Here is a 20,833-nt window from a genome sequence, read left to right as displayed (position 1 = left end):
AGATCAGTGCCATGACCAGATCCTGGTGTTGAGTCACAAAATGTGAAGCTGCTGTCCCATGGAGGAAGGGCTCAGCATCCCCAGGCATCCCGGCTGACAGCTGACCCCAAAAGAAGCCACGGGCACCCACTACCAGACCCCAGCTTGAAGAGTTTCACCCCCACTCAAACCTCCGCCCTTGCTAAGGGGCAGGCTCCTCCCGGGGGCCAACATCACAACACCGGTGCCACGGCGGGCAGAGCGCCGGGTCCCACAGGAGCCCGAAGGCAGCACCTGGGCACGGCCGCTCGCCGCGGGCAGCGGGGAAGGCTTCCCCGGCCGGACCCGCACCCGCCGCTGGGGCCATGTTGGCAGCCCGGGGACGGGCAGCGCCTGGCAGCGTCAGACGGGAAGCCCGGGCTCCAGGAGGAGCCAGCCTCGGCTGCCCCCGCTCCCCCCCGCGGTCGCTGCGGAGCGGAGATGTCCAGCCTCGGGATGTCCCCCCGCCCCCGTCCCCCGCCGCTACTGCGGCTTCGGTTTTGTAATTGACCCCTCGGGACTCCCAAGGCGTCATGTCGTAACAGCGCCCTGTCGAGCCAGCAGTCCTGTGTGCCTGCGGATCACCTCGAGGTCCTCCCGTGGGAGGAAGGGTGACATACAAACTCCGATCCATTATCGCGGTGCGTGGTGGTGACAGTCCAGTGTATTTTCGGCCGCTGAAGATACCAAGTAACTGGATAGGCGATCCCTCGATAGGCTGTGGAAACTGGCGGCACCGAGCCAAATGTGCCCCGGGTGAGGTCGGTGGGAATGCTGGTCCCCATTGTCCCTTCACAAGTGGGTCCGGCACCTCCAGGAAGAACCGCGGCTGCCCACCGGGGCTGCTACCCGCGCCTGGGGCCGGGGGTGGTGGGTCGCTCCAGCCAAATCACTTTTCTCCGTTGGGTGGACAGGGAGCGAGAGATGGACAGCAGAGGTTTCGGAGAAATGAGTAAATCGCCTCGCGATTATAACACGCTAGCGAATACAACACGCCTTTTCCCGCAGACGGGCTCCCCATCAGGGGACTGGGGAAAAAAAAAAAAAAACCCAATACTTTTACCTTTGGAAAATTGAAGGGTCTCTGTGTGCGTGTGTGGTGTGTGTGTGTGTGTGTGTGTGTGTGTTAGTGCTGTCGCTGCCAAGCCCAGAATTTTGTTTTCTCTCCCAGCATGCGTTGATGACATCACGAAGTGCCCCTTCTTTGTGTGTCAGTGATGTCACCAAATGCAGTGTGGGGGACAATGGAATCCTGAACTCCGGGCGAGGGCGAGTGGGAAGCGGCTGCTCCTGCTGCTGGTTCAGGGCTGAGCCGGGGGAGGGAAGGGAGGACACAGCTGCTGCTTTAGGGCTGAAACAGGTGAGAGACGGGAAAGCTGCCGGGGATTCCTTTTGCCTGGATGGTGGGGGCGGGTGGGCTTTGGGCTAGGCTCTTCTTTCTTTTTTCTTCCCCCCCCCCTTATTGCTTTCAAACTGAGACAGGTGAGAAGTTGCTGCTGCTGCCGGAGGGACAAAGCAGGTGAGGCAGGGGAGAAGCTTTGGGGTTGAAACAGTTCTGAGAATAGGAGGAAAGCAAGCAGCCCCAGCGCCGAGCCTAATATCCCCCTCTGAGCCTTAAAAAAGCAGCCCCGGGAGCTGCCCCTCTCCCAGCCACCTGCTTCCACCGTGTCCCCGCGGGGCTCTCGCACGGAAGCAGCAGCGGAGCCGGGGAGGGAGCCTGTCCCTCTCCCCCGCGACACCCCTGCAGGTTACTTTTCAGAGGGTCTCCATTAAAAACTCACGTCCCTCTCCGCATGCCCCTTTCTTCCCTCCCCGGGGGAGGGAAAGGGGGGGGGGGCCGTGGCTGCCGGGATCCCCCTCCATCCCCGGAGCGGGGGCTCCGCCGCCGCCCCCTGCCACCCCCGCTCCGCGCCGGGTGGCGCCCCGGCCCCCGCCGCCCCCCAGCCCCGCTCGGCGGTGGGGGAGGCAGCCAGGGAAGCCATTGCCTGTTTAATAGTTGCTGTTGCAGCACTTCCGCTTCTCTCCCAGCGAGAGAGACACGAGTGGCCAGGCCAGCGCACCGAGGAGGAGCAGCCAGACACAAAGGGAGAGGTAGGGGGACGGGGCACCCCCCGCCGCCCTCCCCGGGGGCAGGGGCGAGGGGCAGGGCCGGCCCGCGGCCCGGCGATGGGGCGGCAGCCGGCGGGGCAGGGGGGTCGCGCCCGGGGCTGTCAGTACCTCTGGTCCCCCGGCCCTCCGGGCCCGCGGCCGGGGCAGCTTCGGCCGGGCCCCCTCCGGCTGTCGCCCGGCGGGGGCAGGGGAGCTCCCTGGGGCCCGTGGCCCTGGGAGGGAGGCGGCCGTGTGCCGCCCCCCTGGGCCCGCGGCTGCCCCCTCGCCTCTCCCCCGAACTCTCCGGGGTGCTCTGCCAGTCCCCCCATCCCTCCCGACGGCTTCTCGCCCCTCGGGTGTGGACCTGCCCTCGGTAGCCCGCCGTGCTCGCCCTCCTCCCCCCTGCCCCCGGGGTGCTCGCATGGACCCGGGCTGCCTCCCTCTGGCCCCCGCTGCCCCCCTCCCTGACACCGGCCTCCCCGGGCCCTCCACTCTCGACCCTCGTAGGCCCTGGCCCTCCTTTCCTCCACGCCCCCCCCGGCACAGACCCTCTGCTCCCTTCCCCCTCGGCTGGCATATGCCCCTCGGTGCAGTGGGCCTTGCTGGGTCCCACCAGTGCACCCCACTCCCTCCGTAGCCCTTCCCCTTGGTTTGCCCCCTTCCTGCCCGTGTGCCCTCACGGCTTCCAACACCCGATCCCACAGACAGGGGTTATCCAGCAGGCAGGGGTTTCCCACCACAGGTCGCACCTCTGCCAGGGTCTTCCTTGTGTTGCCAGTGATGCCCCACTTCCATTTTAGAACTGGCGACGGTCACCCCCCCAGCCCCATCCCTTCCTGCCTCCCCCACGTGCCTCCCGGGAACCCAAGGGACCGGCGCTGTTCCATTTTTATCTCCTACACCCCTAGGCTCGATAGTGGTGGGTGGTGATGGCTCTTCTTGTGTGTGCAGTTTGGGGGAGATTAGAAAGAATTTCTTTGAGCTTCCCTGATCCTCGCAGTCGTCCTCGTTCCAGTCTCCTCTCATTTTGCACTTGCTTTCTGAGAGGAAGCTTTTAAAGTCCCTTTCCCCCTGCTCCTCGGTGTTACTAGTGCAGGGGAAGCTACTGCTCCTCCTGCTATGGCTGTAGGGCCTAGAGAGGAGAGGGAGACACGAGGATCCTTTAAAAGGAGCATGACCCAAACACAGAGCAAGATTGTCAGCAGCCTTTCTCTGTGTGTGTTTGTGTTCACTGTTTGTTCCCCACGCCCCATGGTGTCTCCTCTCCAGGTTGGGGTGTGTGGTGGGGGGGTCGCTATGTCGGATGACGATTCGAGGGCCAGCACCAGCTCCTCCTCATCTTCATCCTCCAACCAACAGACAGAGAAAGAGGCAAGCACGCCTAAGAAGAAGGAAAGCAAAGTCAGCATGAGTAAAAACTCTAAACTGCTATCTACCAGTGCCAAGAGGTGAGGCTGCAGTCAGTTTTCTCACTGATTTGTTGCATCTTCCCTTCTTCCTCATTTTATTTTGCTCCGTTCCCTTGCTTCTCTCATTCCTCAGCTGCAGCCCCTGTGCTCAACCTTTCCACATGAAACTGCTACTGTCTCACTTTTTTCAGGGTCTTGCTGCAGTGAGTGTCTGCCCAACTTCTCTGCTCTCTGGTCCCTCTTCCTGCTTATCCCAATTTTTTTCCTGGGTTTTCTTCTTCTGGGCTGTTATTCTGACCCTCAATTATTTCTGCTGTCTTTTCCTTTTTCCTTACTAGCATTTGTTATGGGAATGGTCTAGGATTGGCATTTAGACCGTATTTTTTTTCTCTGCTACTGGAGGCTATATGGTCTGAAGTAAGGCATTGCATTTCAACACCCATTTCCATCTCTTGTGGGTTGGAGTCTAGAGTGTCTTTTTTTTCTTTCCAGGACTGATTTGGAGATTAATTAATGTTTGTGAAGTTTTGAGTTTGCTTGCTTTGGGGGAGTGCACTCCAGTGTAAGGGGTGTAATATAGCCCCAGATCTTTACCAACAAATACATTACTGTTATTTTTGTCTGTTCATCACCTATATTGAATTTTCTAAGTATGGTTGGATGCTGGCTGGAATAAACAATCTAGAGCAGGTCCACTTGTGGACATTCTGCTCTAAAATAGTCTTTGCTCACAGCACAGAGTGGGTTTGGGCTTTTTTTTGAAAATAAAGTACTTTTTATTGCAGAATAATGTGTAGGGAGAGACACCTGCATAGAATAGTAATTCCAGAACAGCTATGTCAGTCAGTTTTCTTCACTTGGATTGACTCTTGGAGCTACTCGTTAAAAAAAAAAAAAAAATTGTTACCCTTTCTTACTTATTCTGTGTGTCACCTGAATTCAGCACCATCCTGCTCCAGGGAGCTAAGCTGACAAATGGAAGTTTTCAAGCAAACTTGCAATCCTTCAGTAAGAATAATAAACCATCTCACTGAACAGCTTTGCCAAGCAGCAGAGAGGTTGTATCAGTAGGTGTCAAAAGTGACTGGGGTTTTATGCAAATACCCTGTTGAAGCAACTAAGTTCTCTGTGGCTTTGTAGCATTTAGGCAGTTTGGTTATTTCAGATCTCCACTTAGCAGGTTTCCATGGTAAACGGACATAGATAGTGGCAAGCAGTGTTTACGTGTTGTGCCCTTCACTCTTTTAAGGAGAAGATTTTTAAACTGCCTCCTGTGGAAAGGCTGTGGTCCTTGTGTGTGACAAGTGGCAGGAGAATGCTGGCTGTGTTTAAAGCAGAAGAGAGGCAGGCTGGGTGGGGAAATCTGGAAGGGAAGCCTGAGTGACAGTAATGGGACTCCAGGGAAGAGGATGATAGCTGTTTGGGCGTTTTGTGGCAAAAGCAGCGTAAGCCCAGAATAGTCTGGGCCGGGAGGACAGGGTGTTGGCTTAGCACAGTGGAGAGAGGGAGCGTCTGGAGCCCTAGGGAGGGTATATGGGGATGTTGTATGGCTCTCAAGGGTGAAGAGAAGGAAGAATTGAAGGTAGTAGGAATGTGCAGGAGCCTTGGAAATAGATATTCACCTTCCTTAAAGTGTCCTTGAGAATGGCGCAGTTATTGACTCCCTCAGGGCTGTGTTTTTTTTTTTCTCAGGATGGTGATGAGAAGCTGGGGGAGAGAGGAGGGAGCCAATTTGGCAATGACTGTTTCTCCCAATCCCGTAAGACAAAATTCCTTTTCAGACTGCAGTTTCCTCTTGGTGCATCACATTTGCAGAGGTTTCCCCTCATTTACAGGCTGGTTGGCAGAGCAAAGCGGACAGTCTTTTTCACTGTGTGGTTGGCATCTTTGTAGGAGCATTGAGCAGTGCACCTGTCTGGGTTCAGTGCATGATGCCTGTCTGCTTTTCTGCCTGTCTCTGTAACAGGGCAGGGCGCCTGTCCTGCTTAGAGGGGTTTGGACTGGTGGGAGGCTGCAGCTGAGAGTGGCTCTCTCTTATGTGCTGTGGCAGGCTCACAGTGGCAGTATGTCTGCAAGGCGAATGTGTTAACTGCTATCCCGCACAGTGACTTACCTTTGTTCCTTCTTGCTTTATTGCCACAGGATTCAGAAGGAATTGGCTGACATCACCTTAGATCCACCTCCCAACTGCAGGTTGGTGTCGATTCCTTACCTGAGGAGGGTGGGGGAAGGTGAGGGGCTGAAGTGTGCCTGTGTGTTGTAACTCTGTTCAGAGGCTCTGGATGGAGCAGAGGAATGGCTGTTTAGGTGGCCAACTACTTTCATGAATGCTTGCACGACTTTAAATAGTTTCCAGGTGGGGTATCTCCAGAGATTGTATGTGTTTTGACCAGTTTTCTATTTGTTTGCGGGGTTGTTCTGTTTTTTTAACAATTGCCTTTCAATATGTTGTACTGTTTTGTGTGTGTACATTTCAGAAACTGGTCTATAAAGAAGAGTGTGAAAACTTTCTCCTTGTTTGTTTTGGTTTTAGTTTATAACTCTAATGCCTGACTGCACTAATCTTATATAAATAAGAGTCTTGCCAAGGGAGCAGAGAACAGTAGAATGCTATGAGGTTTTTAGCTCAGAGTTCTGTTGTGAACAGCAGCTGACAGTGGAAGAGAAGGCGAATTTGTCACTCAGTGGGTGCCCCACTGGAACATACATCTTAGCTGATGAAACAGAAAGCAGGGATATTGTTGCCCTTTATAAGCAGCTTGTTTTTAAGTATGTTTTAGGAACTTGTACTGTTTTTTTTAAAACATTACCCGGTTGATTTGTTTCATTGCATGGTGTCCCTGAGCCTCTTTTGCATTTGGAGAGGAGACAGTAGTAGTGTAATATCTTTGGTTATATTTGCTCATCCAAGAGGAAAGAGGCTTTTGGTCTGGTCTGTTTGCCACAGCCTAACTCTGTTCCCATCTTCTTGCTGTAGCTGAGGTTTGATGTCTTTTGATGTTGGTAATAGCAGAAATCAGAGAAAATTATGTTTATAAATAACTGTTTAAATTGGTCTTTCTAGTATTGAGTTTCCACCCACAAATGTACATGAACCTTTTTATTGAAGCTTTTTGCCACTGTTAGTCTGTGGGGAGGCATTAGCACAAGAGTTAGCCTGACAGGTCCAGAGCCACCCTTTCAGTACCAGTCCCAAGGATCAAAATTAATTAAAGGAGGGATTGAGTGTGATGTGTGACATCTAGTCTGATACTAAGAAGATTTTTGTGCTGTTGGCATGGTAGCCAATAAGCTCTGAAATCTTTAACTGGGACAATGTTGTTTTAGGGACAGTAATGGCTTACCTGAATATTACAAAATTTCCAGTTCTTGGGCTAGAGATGTCTGTCCTGTGTGCAACCCAGCTCTGTGTCAGGATGAAGTCCACATGCTTTTCCTTCCTCCTTCCACATTCACCTGATTTTCATGAGAAGGAAACACAGAAGCAGGCACATCTCAGGCACTGTTACTTGCTCTCTAGATAACTGAGTCTGGATGGTCAAGGTGCTGGGACTTCAGTCTGAACTTTGCAAATCTATCCAAAAGCTGTGATAGTATATGAGTGTGTTAGATGTGTGTTTCTTCTGAAGGTTTGTGTAAATAATATTAGAACTCTAGTTTGTCCTTGTTTCAATTGGATTCATCCACAGGTAAAGATGAACTAGCAGACTACTATTCAAAATACAGTATAGGTTTGGTTTTTCTTTTTTAATTACATAGACCATTGAGGATAATGCACTTCAAGGCCCACATAGTAAGTTTGTGCTATTTCAGCCCTCACAAATATTTCTAATGGTAAAAATTAGTTTGTAGTACAAGTAGTGATGATTAATCTTCGTCCATAGTGGAGTTACAAGTATTCTGCATTCCTTTTGACTTTCAAATGAGTGACAGTGAAGGCTGGCAACTCTTGCAAGTAATGCATTAAACTGGTGTAGTTGTTACTGCCTTTTAATATGTTGATAAGTAGGAAAACGTGAGTGGACGGGTTTGTTGTGTGTGTATGTGACCAAAGGAGTTTTGGTATTGCTCATCTTCGGGTGAAGTCATCCTACTTCTGTAAAGACGGTGCTGAGAGTGAAGGAGAGCAGCTCTGCTTATGGCTAACAAGGCTCCAGTTGTGCAGTCAAGCACTGAGAGTTTGCCTCTGTAGCAGCTGATTTGTAGAAAGGTAGGCAGGTGCCTGTTGCCACAACAGTGAGATGAGTTTCAGCTATTGCAGTTATGGGGAAAGTTCACCTCTTGTGAAAAAAAGAAATAGAAATAGTCAGTTTATGACTGTGGGGAGATTAAGCACGTGAGAGACTCTGGTTGCTGCATGATGTTTAAGGTTGCCAAAATTTGTTCTTGGGAAGCCTGCTAAAAGTGTCACTGCTTTCCTTTATATTTTTTCGTTTCGTATGAACATTACTGGCATGCTGTGAAGGAGATATTAAATACATAGTTCAAGAACTTAGTTTCAATTTCCTGCCTTTATGGCTTTGCTCATTCTAACTTTTCCTCTGTCCTCCTGCCCCTCACATCTCTGATGCCTTTGTGCCTCTACAGATTTTTTTCAGGCATCACTGGAGGAGAGGCCAGTCCTCTCCTTTTAGGCGTCTCATTCTTTTAGTTTAATCTTAAAACTTACATATTCAGGGCATTATGTATGATGCCACATACTACCTGTTGTGCTGTCAATTTTATGGGTTGCCAAAGCCTCAAGTCACATTTGAAAATGTTCGTCCAAAACTGTATCCCGTGTTATGTTGGAAACATCATAATACTCTTTTTTTTTCTTTTTCCTGGACATCTGTTCTTACACCCCTCACCACCATGTTTGTATTTTCCCCTGTTTTATACTTGGTGTTTGATAGAAGTTCGTGGTTGGCTGTGCTTTAATGTTTGGCCTCACTGTGAAATACTGTTCTTCTTTCAGTCTTAATGCAGTAATGGGAGTTCAAGATATTTAACACATCCCAGAGCAGCTCTGTATATTGCAAGACAAAGATTCAGGTTGTGAATGATTTTTAGTAAGAACTTAGTTTTACCACATGTTACATGAGGTATTTTTGTTCTTATAAAATACGACATACAAGATGCAATTACAAATAGTGACAACCATTTGACATTTCAAACAAAATAGCTTAAAATGAAATGTTTCATTTTTATTTTTGTAGCTTGCAGTGACTGTGTTTTCATGTGTGTAACCCACAGATCATCTGTTTAAAAAACAAAAACCAAAAAACCCAAACCCCAAGCACACTCAACACCCTGTGATTGAGCAGCTGTGTGGTTTTTACACATATGCGGGTAATATGAGGGGAATTTTATTCCAGAACTTCCTCTCTCCTCAGTACTTTCCTTGCTTCTGGTATTTCCATAGCTTGCGTGTGTCCCCCAAAAGCTTACTTGGGCTTGTCTCTCACTGACTGCTTCATTTCTCATAGTCCCTTTGCCCTTCTGTCTCCTTCCTCAGGCTGTGATTTTGATTTTCACAGGCTAGTACAGTTAGTTGTGCAGAGGTGCGGAATATGTGCATGGAAACAGTCTCTGTTTGGCCTGCATTCAAAAAGTAGATTTTTGGACTTGGAAACATTTTCTAAAAAGGTATATTTAATATGTGCCGCAAATTCGTGGGTTCCTGATGGGAGCAATGCTGTCCTCATAAGTGTCCTAGTGCAGTGTATGTTTGGCAGCTACTTCTGAATGGATTTTAGCCCTCTTCATCATTTTCAGAAGGACAGTGCTCTGAAGGTCTTTAATTTCTGAAAGATGATTGGACTCCCGATATTAATACTGAGTTATGAAAGTTAAATGTGGCTTTCAAGTTCAAAAGGTGGTTAGTGGTTAATATGAATTGGAGAATAACTGTTTGGACCTAAAGTGTTTTAAATCTTTAAGAGTGTATCTGGTGATCTCTCCTCCTACTTTGTATTATATCAGAGAGTTTAACTCTTGCTTTAGAACTCAAAGAAGGTTACTAGGAATTTCTTACTTTTGGTCTTTTGTATATGTTGGTGACAGAGGAGGTGTCATGCCTTTGCTTTGGGTCTGCAGATGTCAAAATATGGTTCCATCTTGCTATGTAGGTAGTCCTGACTTTGTTTGCTGGTAACACTTGTGAGTGTTGTGCAAAAGCTTTCCTTCTGTCTCTGTGATGAAGTCTCCAAAGCTTTAAGAGAAGTTAATTAAAGCTTTAAGTACTTTTTATTCGCTTCGTGTCGTTTATTCAACCTCTATATCTAAGCATCTCCTGATGGTAAATCTTCTTATTGATGTGAAGTTATGGAACAAGTGGTTTTCCCCATTTTTAGGAATGGGGAGTTACAGCACACAAAAAACAAGGTACTTGCCCAAGTCATGCAGAAAGTCTCTGGCAAAGTAGAGTAATGAATGTAAATCTCCTTTGTTTCAAGCTAACTTGCAACTGAGCTGTTCTGCTGAAACTGTGTGCATCAGTTACATTATGAGAAGGGCTTTGAATTTGTGTTTTATTGGGTGTCTGGTATTGACTGTATGTAAGCATGGTAATTTAATGTTATTTTTCCCATCTGTGTAGAGGGACCAAAATGGATATTAACTAGAATTAATGTTTTTTAGTCTATCTTAACCAAACTGGAACAACTTTGTCTCCACATGCCTCATTTAAGTCCATATAGGCAAGACCAGCTGTTATTTAAACAAAAATAATTTTCAAACCTTTGCTGAAGGAGGCATTTACCTGCAGGGTTTACCATTGCTTCAGAGCAAAATGCTATCACAAATTCATTTTTAAAATAATAATAAAATACAGTTGTGATTCTTGGCGCCTTCAGCCAAGTTTTTGTAAATTTGCAAAATAAGGACCAGAGCTCCTTGAGAGTCTCGTGAAAGTTAACTGTCAGCACTTAATAAATATGTGTCTCAGTAAAGATGGTGGGGAGAAGTGCTCTCCATTATAATGTATGGAATATTAATAGTTTTCAAAACTTTGCAGTGTGGAATTAAAGTTTCTTGGCTTGAGAGAAGTCTGCATAAAATGTGTGGCTCAAAGGCAGTTTTGAACTCAACAGCTTCATATTATAATTACTATATTTCATCTACATACCATGGAAGTCTGGCATTTGTCTTGCTTACATTTGTTTTTTATGGTGCTTGTAATTTTTTGCAAATGTATTTTTTCAATACTTTCAACTCCAATAATGCTTTAAGTGCTTTTGCTTTTAAATCTTGTATATTATCTAAGGATGGATTGTCAGTGTTAAACTCTAATATCAGTGTTGTTTTTGTTATTATCATTATCATGTGTAAAATAGTCCTTCCTGAACACAACCATATTCTAGCATAAACTTTCTGGTCTTATGTTTTCTAAGTAACAATGTCTAATATTTCTAATATTTTTCTTAGTATGCACAGTCAAATTATTAGATCAGGAAGGACACAAATGCCAGCTTTTGCTCCCTTGCATAAATAAAAAATTAATATCACCTTTAATGACGGTGAATTATCAGCTTACAAAAGTGGTTTTAGAACTCTTTTTTTCTATTTCCTCTTGTGTTGCGTTGAAAATGTGTTTTCTGTGAGAAGTTTCCAGATGTAGGATAGGAAGGACCTTCATAATTAGTGCTGTGTGTGGTTGAAAAATATCTTTTGTCGTATAAACTACCAGTGGTTCAGCATTCCCTCCTCGCTTTGTTTGGCATGTGATCCCTGGAGAAATAACTCTTCCTTTTGAAATGGTGTATTAACTAATTTAGAGATCCTCTGCAGCTGTGTATGGTCTCGCTTGCAAACCATAAAAATAATACATTTCTACACGGGGTGAATTTAAGTATGTGGAGGTTAGCAGCTCCTGCAGGCAGAGTCCTCTGCCCGATGTACTCAGACAAAGACTGCGCAGGAGCAGTTTCTTTGCTGAGGCTCAATTAGTTAATATTACAGGAATTAACTTTCCTGAAGCTACTTCTGTTTTTATTTTAACTGTCAGAAATGTTTTGATGGCCAGGCTGTTCGGACACTGTGGCAGAAGCTTGCTGATGCTGTGGTAGATTTTGTTTGGCGCATCCTGGCTTGGGAATTCCCAAATGAACTGCATTCTGTGCTCTTGCATGCCAAACATGGAAACGATGAATCTTGAGAGCGGCTGTGAAATTGTATCATGGCTAAGAACAAAGAGGTTTGAAATCCCTTCTGTGCACACTCCCTTGTATACCACTTAATTTTATTATTTGACTTTCAGTTTTGCTGCCCTTGGAGGGCACTGTGCAGCTGTGTTTATGATGCTGCATATATGTTTTATCTGACAAATTCTTATATTTCCTCTCAGTTACTCAGTCTTGTTTGGTTTTTCAGTTGTATTCCAGCACTGCTTGTCTAGATTTTTATACTGGATATGTGTATAGCAGCAGGTTATATGTCTGGTCTTGTTTTTGAAGAAATATGCATTATATGTGTATGATACTCCATAGACATAAATGGGAAACACCATACGTGTGCTGTTCATACTTTAGGGGTTGAATCCATCTTGCCTTTTTATATGAAGACAAAATTACCCATGGATAACTGGCTTGTCTGGGAGATTGAGGAGGATGGGTTCGTGTTTGAGGATTTCAACAAGAGCAGGTTGCCAGTGACTGAGAGCCTTGTGGTTTCTGAAGAATGGGTTGGTTTTGGGAGCCGGTAACGTTGCGTCTGGCAGATGTTTGCTTTGGCCCCGCTGTTGGAAGGCGTGGTGCTGGGGATGGAAATGGAGTTCACCTGCACTGGTTCATCAGTGGATTCATGTCATCAGTGAGTTTGTGTGTAGTGAAACTTGCAGCCTCTGCCTGCATTCTTCTGTAGTTGTACATGACAGACCAGCCTTCCATGCAGCACCTTTTCAGAAGCCTTTAATGTACTAAAAAAAGGATACCATTTTATGGGAATGGGTTAAGAGACTACTGCACACCTGTGCAGACTCACACCACGTTCAAAGTTAAGGGCTATGCTTTCTCCACAAAACAAAGTGTTTCAAACTAAGTTAAGTTAATGATGCAATTTAGTCATTATAGGTAGAATCTTGCCAATCTGTACATTTATTTGAAGGAAATAAATTTATACCTATTTTTCCCTCTGAGGCTTAACAGTGGAGGTCTAAATACTCACTTCATTATATTACAAAACAAGGAAAGAACATGTATTGTCAAGTTCTATAAATAAACTACAACTGTCAAAATAAGCACTGTGCACTCAGGAATTCAGAGGGGTTTTCTTGTTTCTCTTGCCAATTTGCAAATTTCAGCAACATGCAGTTGAAATTCCGAGGCATTTGGGGAAAGTGTAATGGTTGCAACCATGCATTTAATACATATTTTCTGTGTGTAAGGGGCTAATTGACATTACAAGATGTTGCAGAGCTGTATGCTTAACTTCAATATCCAATTTGCAGTGTTCTTTATTAGCCTGGACTCTGGGGAAAGAAAGCTGGGGGAGAAAAGGAGCGTGGGGCATGCAGACTGTAGCTCGGGGCAGATGTGGGGTTTGAATCTCCCCACTCACTCCAGTCTCTTCCATGATTTCACAACTGATAATATGAGTCAGATAAGATGAAATTGAGCTGTTTTGAGAACGGGGTTCAGGCCAAGTTTTGGCAGTTCATTTGTTTAAGAGAAAATACAAAGTAATTGGATTAAAGAGGCTGTACGATTAAAGATGTAGAGTCCTGTTAGATTTCTTTGCTTCTCTGTTTCTGTGAAACAGTTTGGAATTTAGGTCTCAATTCCTCCAGGAGCTTCAACTTTTAGAGTCAAAAGTGAGTGTGAACCAAATCAGATCAGCATGCTAGTAGATGTGTTTTGTACTTCGTATCAGTGTAAATGACTGTTTAAAAAGATTGCTCATCTCTCCCTCTGGAGCTGCTGGGCTTGCTGGAAACAGAGAGAATCTTGAACTGGTACTGAGAATTGTAAAGACAAAATGGGGAGGAGCTTTCTGGAGCAGGTGGACTGCTAATATTTAATATTTTTTCTGCTGTGGGTATCTGAGCAATACATGTTGGCCAGTGTGCCAATTCCAGTGTCTCGCTGGGAGAAATCAGGAGAGGGGTCTTGGTGTGTTTTCTTTTGATGCCTAACATTGTGCAGGGAGTTGCGCACGGGAGTAAAAAAGTCCCCAAACATTAAAAATTAATTCTGAAATCAAAAGTGTCTTTTCACAATAGGTGAATTGATGAAAAAAAAAAACTACTTCTGGTATGGTCTGAGAGCTTTGTCAGATTTATTGGAGACAGTGATTGTTTTACAAGGAAACTGCCAGAGGAACTGTCTTAAAGGTTTTAGATGCAGTTGGAATATCTTCACTGACATTTTAAGGTGCTGATTTAGGTGTCGACTGTTATGGATTGTCCTATATTTGCAGTTTTCAAGTGGACAACTTCTAGAAAGTTTCAGTGTGTTATTTTATATTCCGAACAAGTGTAGCTGCTCTGAGAAGTGGCCTATAAATGGTGGAGAAAGTGCAATTTATTTCATTGAAGCAGTGTTTAGCTGCTGCAGGTGGTTTTGAAAGATTGCTAAAATGTACACAGCTGTAATAATACAGTTTTAAAGTAATTAGATCAATACTGTAGTATACTACTAAAGGTCATTTTATCAGAAGTCTCTGATCAATCAGGTTGTTGTAATACTGTATTTGCACAGCACTTTCTGTATGTCTTAGTAACCTTTTTAATGGAGGTGAATGCATACAAGCCTTTATAGGTGGTGTCCTCCTTGTCTTCCTTATAAGTTATTTATCAACAAGAATTGTCTAGCTTTCTTTTTGGTGGGGTAATTCTTAATATAAATTCTCATCATATTTTGTAGTGCTTTGACTTCTGGTTAAAGTATTCATGCCTCCTTACACTTGGGTGACTGTGGGAGAGAGAAAAGACTGAAGGCTTTAAATAGCTGTGCTATGTCTCAAAACACCATGAATCTCATTGAGTTCTCCATTGCATTAAAATTGTGGTGATTCTGTCTTTCCTACTTTAAATTGAATTTCAACAGCACCCTTGTAATCTAGGAAATGAGGCAGGAAGATGTACAGTAGCAACAAGAGTGACCTAGGAGATGTAAGTTTTGGATGTAACTAGTGCCAGGCCTTCAGCTGCCCTGCTGCTTGTCTTTCAGCTGCATCCCAGGGTTGAAATCTCTAGTGAAATCTTAATGTTTTCTTCAGAATAGTGTCTTTCCAATTTTTCCATCCCCTCACTCCCCTTGTGAGGTTAATCAGATTGCAGGTATTGGTAAGACTGGGAGATGAGTGAGTTGCAGATGAGGAACAGAAAAGGACATAAAACTACTCAAGGTAGCAAGATTGTAAAAGGTATTAATGGAGACTATAAGGGACAGCAGAGAGAGATGGCCCATCAGGATGGCTGAGGAAAATTGCACTGGTTGCTGGAACAGTTGCAGCAAAGGTGGAAGTAGAGGCAAGACTGATGTTTTTCTGCTCCAGCAATTTAGTTCCACTTTCTGCTCCTTGCACTGTAAGGAGCAGAAGACACAGGGCATCCTCCTCTTGATGGATTGGGAGGACCATCCATGGGCCGCCTTCTTCTTGGGCATGAGTAGATTTTTGAAACAGTAAAGCATACAAGCTGCAACAATAGTTTTTCTGTTTTGGGCTTGTAGGTGTCACCCTATCCTCCCTTCCCCAAAAAAGTTCTGCTTATGTTGCAAAATTGCTTTTTTTCCCCCCTTATCTGATAGAGGTAAATAAGTGAGTTGTTTTATTCAGCAGGTGTTGTATTATCTTGAGTATGTAATTTAGTTATTTTCCGATTTTGTGCACACCAGGGTTATCACAGCTGTTACTTTGTGATACTACTACATTGTAATAGGATAATGTATTTTGAGATATATTAGCGTTGGGGCTTTTTTCTTCCTGGATAGTGGCAGAGAAATAATGAAGTCGTCCAACAGCTAATCCCTTTCTTTGGTGTCTTTGTGCTCCTACTTCACCTTCCACCTCAATATCTAGGAGGACTATAAATATTGGTTAAGGAAATATGAGTTAAAATGCATAGCTATTACATGTGTTGAGACATTCCAGTTTCAAGTACTTAGTAGTCACTTTGTGTACTCTTAATGACTATAAATATTATGTTACATACGAGGTTTTGTAATGTAAGGTATGTCTTCTACATTGTTTTTCCCCCAGAAAAAGCAAATTTTCTAACCCCACAGACTGTGCAATCTGTACTTTCTGCATTGTATTTCAAGGATTTTGCCTTGTATTTCATAGAAAAGTCTTATTTATGAGGAGATGTAAAGTCTAGACAAATAATTTAGCATTGGGATTGTCCAGGTGCACATTTCACTGCATGCTAAGTAGCATAGAACTAGCCATTTAGGACATATTTATTAACTAGTACTGGATTTTGTCAGGAAAGACTGAAAAGTGGGGATTGGATAGCGGAGGCTTCGTGTGGTAACACTTTGCAGTGGGGATACAACAAGATGGCAGGGTCCAGCCATAAAGGGTGGAGTGGTGATTTGGGTTTGGATCTGGAAAGGAGAGGTATCTTTTACCTACTGAAGTCTGTTCTGTTTGCAGCAGTCTACATTGATTCAGAACAAATGAGGAAAAAAAGGATGGAGCTAGAGTTGATAGCTGAACTATGACATACTAGGAAAGAGTGAAAATACAGGGTGGGATTAGATTTAATCCCTTAAAATCAGGGAACAAGACAGAAAAAAAATGTATTTTGCCAGATCCCTTTCCAGTAGTAAATCTTACAGTCTCTTGCAGAGAGTCCGAGCAATCTCTATACTTCTCTTCTAGGTTTTCCTTTCCTTCATCATAATCCAATGTGTCCCAAGTCACCCGTGTGGTGTAAGTTCTGGAAGAAAGAGCTGGAGTGCCTATTCTGGCTCATGGAGCTGGGCCTCTTTCTGCAAGCCATCTCAGGCATGTAAAGAGCAGTGCTAGTGTCTCCTGCCTCCTTATCCTTCTGAGCTGAGCATTTTCTGGTCCCTTCTCTTTCCTGATGGCTGCGCTGATCCTTCAGCAGTAAGCCATTACATCTGTCAAAGTCTGCAGCCCATGCCTACAGGGAACCAAAGAGGCAAGTTTGTCCTGTTGACAGAAAGAAAATGTATATTAGGAATTTAAAAATAAGCAGACATAACCATTCTTGTTTTATTAATTTACTTGCAAATGAAGTAGCAGTGATCAGCTAAACTACTGAATGTGTATGTAGATTTTTTTTTTTTTTTAAATTGCTAAAGTATCTGGGTCATGAATCAGAGGAGCTTGATGAAAGGGAAAGAGGAAAGTGTTTTTAAAGTACTTAAATGAGCAAATGGGATAATCCTGAGTGCAAGGTAACACAGAAATTGAAATTTGTCATCTTTCTTTATGTAGTACTCTTTGGTCATTGGAAAAGTATTTTTATTAGCTTGAAAGGTTTCTAGTCAAGAGGACACATCTAAACTTCACTTGGGAGTTATGAGGACATTTGACTGTGCAGAAGGTGAGCCTGTGTGAGCATTTACACAGCAGACAACTGTATGCCAGGCAAATGAAAGATTCTTTGGTCAGTATTTTTACTAATCCTCCTCTCATGTACACATTGAATGTCACAGCTGGAAAGTCATTGCTGTTTTAGCAAATGATTTCTTTTCAGAGGGAGAATCTCATTTTTTTAGATATTAAAATAATGGAACTATAAAGTTTGCTTAGATTGGCTTTCCTGAAAGATAATGTGTAATATCCTAATGACACACTAGATCCAGTGTTAAATTTCAGTCTTTGCTGGAGATAGTGAATTAACTGTGTCCAGAAAGTGGGTTTGCATGTCCCTGCTTATATTACTAAAGGTCAAGGTCACTAAAACAGTTCTGTACAGTTTAATGTACAATATGTATTATTTATCCTTTTTTTTCTTTAAAGTGCCAGACCGTTTACTGAAGTGGGTGAGCACTTCACTGTTTTATATATAGGCAATGATTTTCTCAGCTGATTATGCACAGAGGGTAAGCATTTTTATTGTCCTTATTTATTTATTTATTAATTATGCTGAGACAACCAGATGGAAGAATGCATTCTCGCCTTTGGCTTCTGAAGGAAAGATCTCTATTTTTGTTTAGTGTGCTAAACAGGGTTATTTTCTAGTAAGAGTTATATAGTATGATTGTGCAGTTATCCTCTCTTCCAGAGGGTCATATATGTGATCTCTGGTCAGTATGGGGAAACTCACACTTTTGACCTTTCTGTCTCTTTGGAGTCATTACTTGTTGGACATAATGGTCCTGAAATTGCTTAATTGTTCCGAAGAGATCATTTGTGCTTATTCCGTTATTGCCATTTGATGCTGCCTCTCTATACACTGCCAAAAGTCCATGGTATATTACATTTTTATTGTTATGTAAAGCGGCTGTAAAACAAACTGTGGCTGTGTAAGTGTATTTGAAATCTTTGCTATTGGCTACTTTGTTTTTTCCCTTTATGTCTCTAACTTTTACATTTATAGTTTTGCCACCACAGGGAGCTAATGAAAAGCAAACATATAGACTGTTAAAAAAAAAAAAAATAATGCTATGCACAGATTCACATTGCTTCCTCACTCATATTTATTATTCTGTTTCTCTGTATAAGAAAATATAGGAAGGACATGCTGTGCTGGGATGGTTTTTGGTGGGAGGATTGGGGATTTTGTCTTTCCTTTGCATTGCTTTGGCTGTTAAAGTCCTCTGATTTTAGGAGACTTCAGCAGTTGTAGATCTAGTGACAGTACAGCAAACAAAGGAAGAAGATAAATGTATGTGCAGTAGGACATTGATCTGGATGAGGGGAGGTCTGTTTAACCGCCTTTTTTTAATACTTGCATTGCTGCCTGTGGGCACTCGGGCCCATGTGCGTCCTTACCACTCTCACAGGATTATGAAAGGTGATTTCTCTTATGTGTTCAGGTTTCTCTTTACAAGTAGTAGTGAAGAAGATAAGGGGTTAAATTATCCTATATTTTTGATTCTTTCTGTATGCCTTTGAGTATGTAGTAGAACACTGTGTCTCATAAGAATAAAGTTAAGATGTGGATACATTTAAGGATCTGACTTTCCACAAAAGCCGTTTCCAGTAAGAGTACTCATTGAGATGATGAGTCTCTTGATCATTCTTTACCCTAGTGGGAAAAGTGTGTGAAACCAGCACAACAGCCACTGGGCAACCTCTCTTACCATTTCTCATCCATAGTGGTCACAGCTGCTAAGATGTTTTTAATAGGTAGACTTTTTCTTAGTTTAAGCTGGTTTTCCTGCTTTAATTGGAGCTTGCACAGCTTAGACCTTGCTTTCCAGTCTTTTCAGAAATATACTTGAACTCAGTCAACACTGAACCAGAGCTGCCTTCCCTCTGGAACCTGTGCTGAGGAGACATACCTACTTGGTGGGGGTCTGTTCTACATGGATCAAAGGAACATAAACTATAAAGATTAAAAGATGCTCAGGAGGGGAATATGTACTTGGATTTTGCCAGCAGTTAAAAGTAAATCCCTTACAGTAAGTAAGACTCTAAATGGTGCCTCTCAATATGTGGTTTGCAGTAGTTGAATTGTGCAGGAAGACTGAACCACTACCAGACTTTAACTTTGAAATAAATGAAGTAGATTTTAGCTTGATTTTTAATTTGCCCGCCATTTCATTTTGCAAATTATGAGGTAATTCGTAGTAATTTGCAGGTTTTAAAACTGTTAGATACTATCTGTACAACAGTTCTAGGGGAACAGTGTTGAATCAGATCTGGTTTTTGTCAGCAGTGTGTTTAGAGCATGTATGTGTGTGCAAACACACATTTTGTGTTCACTTACCAGAGTGCAGTTGAAGTTCTGAGAAAGTAGTTATTTTTTTCTTTACTTTTTGCCTCCTAAATGTGCAGAAGTAGCTGTGTGGAAAAGAATTACTGTAAGATCAAGTTTCCTTTTCTTCAGCAGTTGACTTGTAGAAGTCGACAGACTATGTGTTTTCATAAACTGTAAACATTGCATTACCCAGGAGAAGCACATGTAGGAAAGTCTCTTAGGGGTGTGCAAAACAGACTCCAAGGATAATGCTGATTTGCCAGTTAATCCCAGTGGCATAAAGGGTAAAGTCAAACTTCTTTTCATGACTGAGAGGGGATCAGTGCTGCCATAATGTATATGCTTGTTGTTACTTTGTAGCAAAAATGATAATACAATTCTAGATCAGCTGCAATGGAATACCATATAGGAGTGTGTGTGTTCACATGTCCCTGAAGTGAGTGAGTACAGCTATGGGGGTGTACAGGTTTTGTGTACTCAAACTTTATACATTAAATAGTGTCTGTATGATCAGAGCTAGATATAACAGTACCATTATCACACAAGTTTGTTAAAAGATATATGACATTTTTTGAAAATTCAATCAGAATGTCATCACACTCAATCAGGACACCTCATTTTGTATTTCACCCACCTGGATTTCCTTTTTGTATCTGATCCTGTCATCAGGTAAGAGCTAATTGTGCTCTTGTGCCCTGGCTAATCATAGTCTTTGCAGAGTTTTGACTTGCAACAGTGAACTTCCTAACTGTGTGGTAACACTTTATTTATTTATAATCTGTTTCACTGTTGAAAATACACCTTTAAAAAAAAAAGAATCTGATCCAAATGATATGTATTGTCAACAAGAGTTTCTCTGTTCCAGAAATTTGTTTTCAAGTCCTCAAAGCTGGGCAATATAACTGATGCCTTTTCATGTGTAGCAAATATATGCTAATAAATCTGGTGTAAAGATCAGGGATCCTATCATCCTGCAGAATGAAGCATTGAAGTATGTATTTTTCCTCAACTGCAGTGTTGTTTACATTAAAATAAGATGAGGGAAGTTGGAATTTGGTATCGTAAGATGCAGTGCAGGCTAGTAGATCTGAGGGTAGGCAACTTTTGTATTTAGGGATCAGTCCTATAGCTGAAGTAATATAAAAGCTCTGTTGTTCCTCTGAATTGCCCTTTCCTGTCCTGCAATAACTAAACCAAGCAAGGTTTTCACTGAAATTGTAACACCAATGTCATCAGTCTGCAATCTGGTGAGTTCCCTCTGAAATCTACTTCCACTTGCTTTTACAAATTTAGTGCCTCTACATGGACCTTCCTATTTAATGAAATGTTTTGACTGAAGTTGTGCTTTTGTATGATGCAGTTTACACCCAGGTAATGGTAGTTGCACGCAAATACAGATGTACACCCTGCAAGTGCCCAGAAATGTCGTTGCAAAACCGTGGCGTCGATCCCTTTTTAAGCTGTTCATCCATGACCCTGATGATGGCACCTGAGAACT

At 43.6% G+C, this 20,833-nt stretch overlaps 1 protein-coding gene across 1 annotated transcript in view; it reads left to right on the top strand.

Moving 5' to 3' along the window:
- Nucleotides 1-1,183: 1,183 nt before the first annotated feature.
- The window catches only part of LOC104689058 (ubiquitin-conjugating enzyme E2 E1), a 44,114-nt gene continuing 24,464 nt past the window's right edge, over nt 1,184-20,833 (top strand). Inside the window, 6 exon segments of the mRNA XM_039569226.1 lie at nt 1,184-1,378; nt 1,501-1,537; nt 2,047-2,071; nt 2,073-2,109; nt 3,376-3,554; nt 5,658-5,708. Of these exon segments, the coding sequence (XP_039425160.1) occupies nt 1,199-1,378; nt 1,501-1,537; nt 2,047-2,071; nt 2,073-2,109; nt 3,376-3,554; nt 5,658-5,708 (509 nt within the window). The 5' untranslated portion in view covers nt 1,184-1,198.

The sequence above is a fragment of the Corvus cornix genome, chromosome 2, assembly GCF_000738735.6.
Source record: "Corvus cornix cornix isolate S_Up_H32 chromosome 2, ASM73873v5, whole genome shotgun sequence".
In the NCBI taxonomy this organism is placed as follows: Eukaryota; Metazoa; Chordata; class Aves; order Passeriformes; family Corvidae; genus Corvus; species Corvus cornix.
The sequence above is the reverse complement of the archived record's forward strand: the minus strand, read 5'-3'. Positions and strand labels throughout refer to the sequence as shown.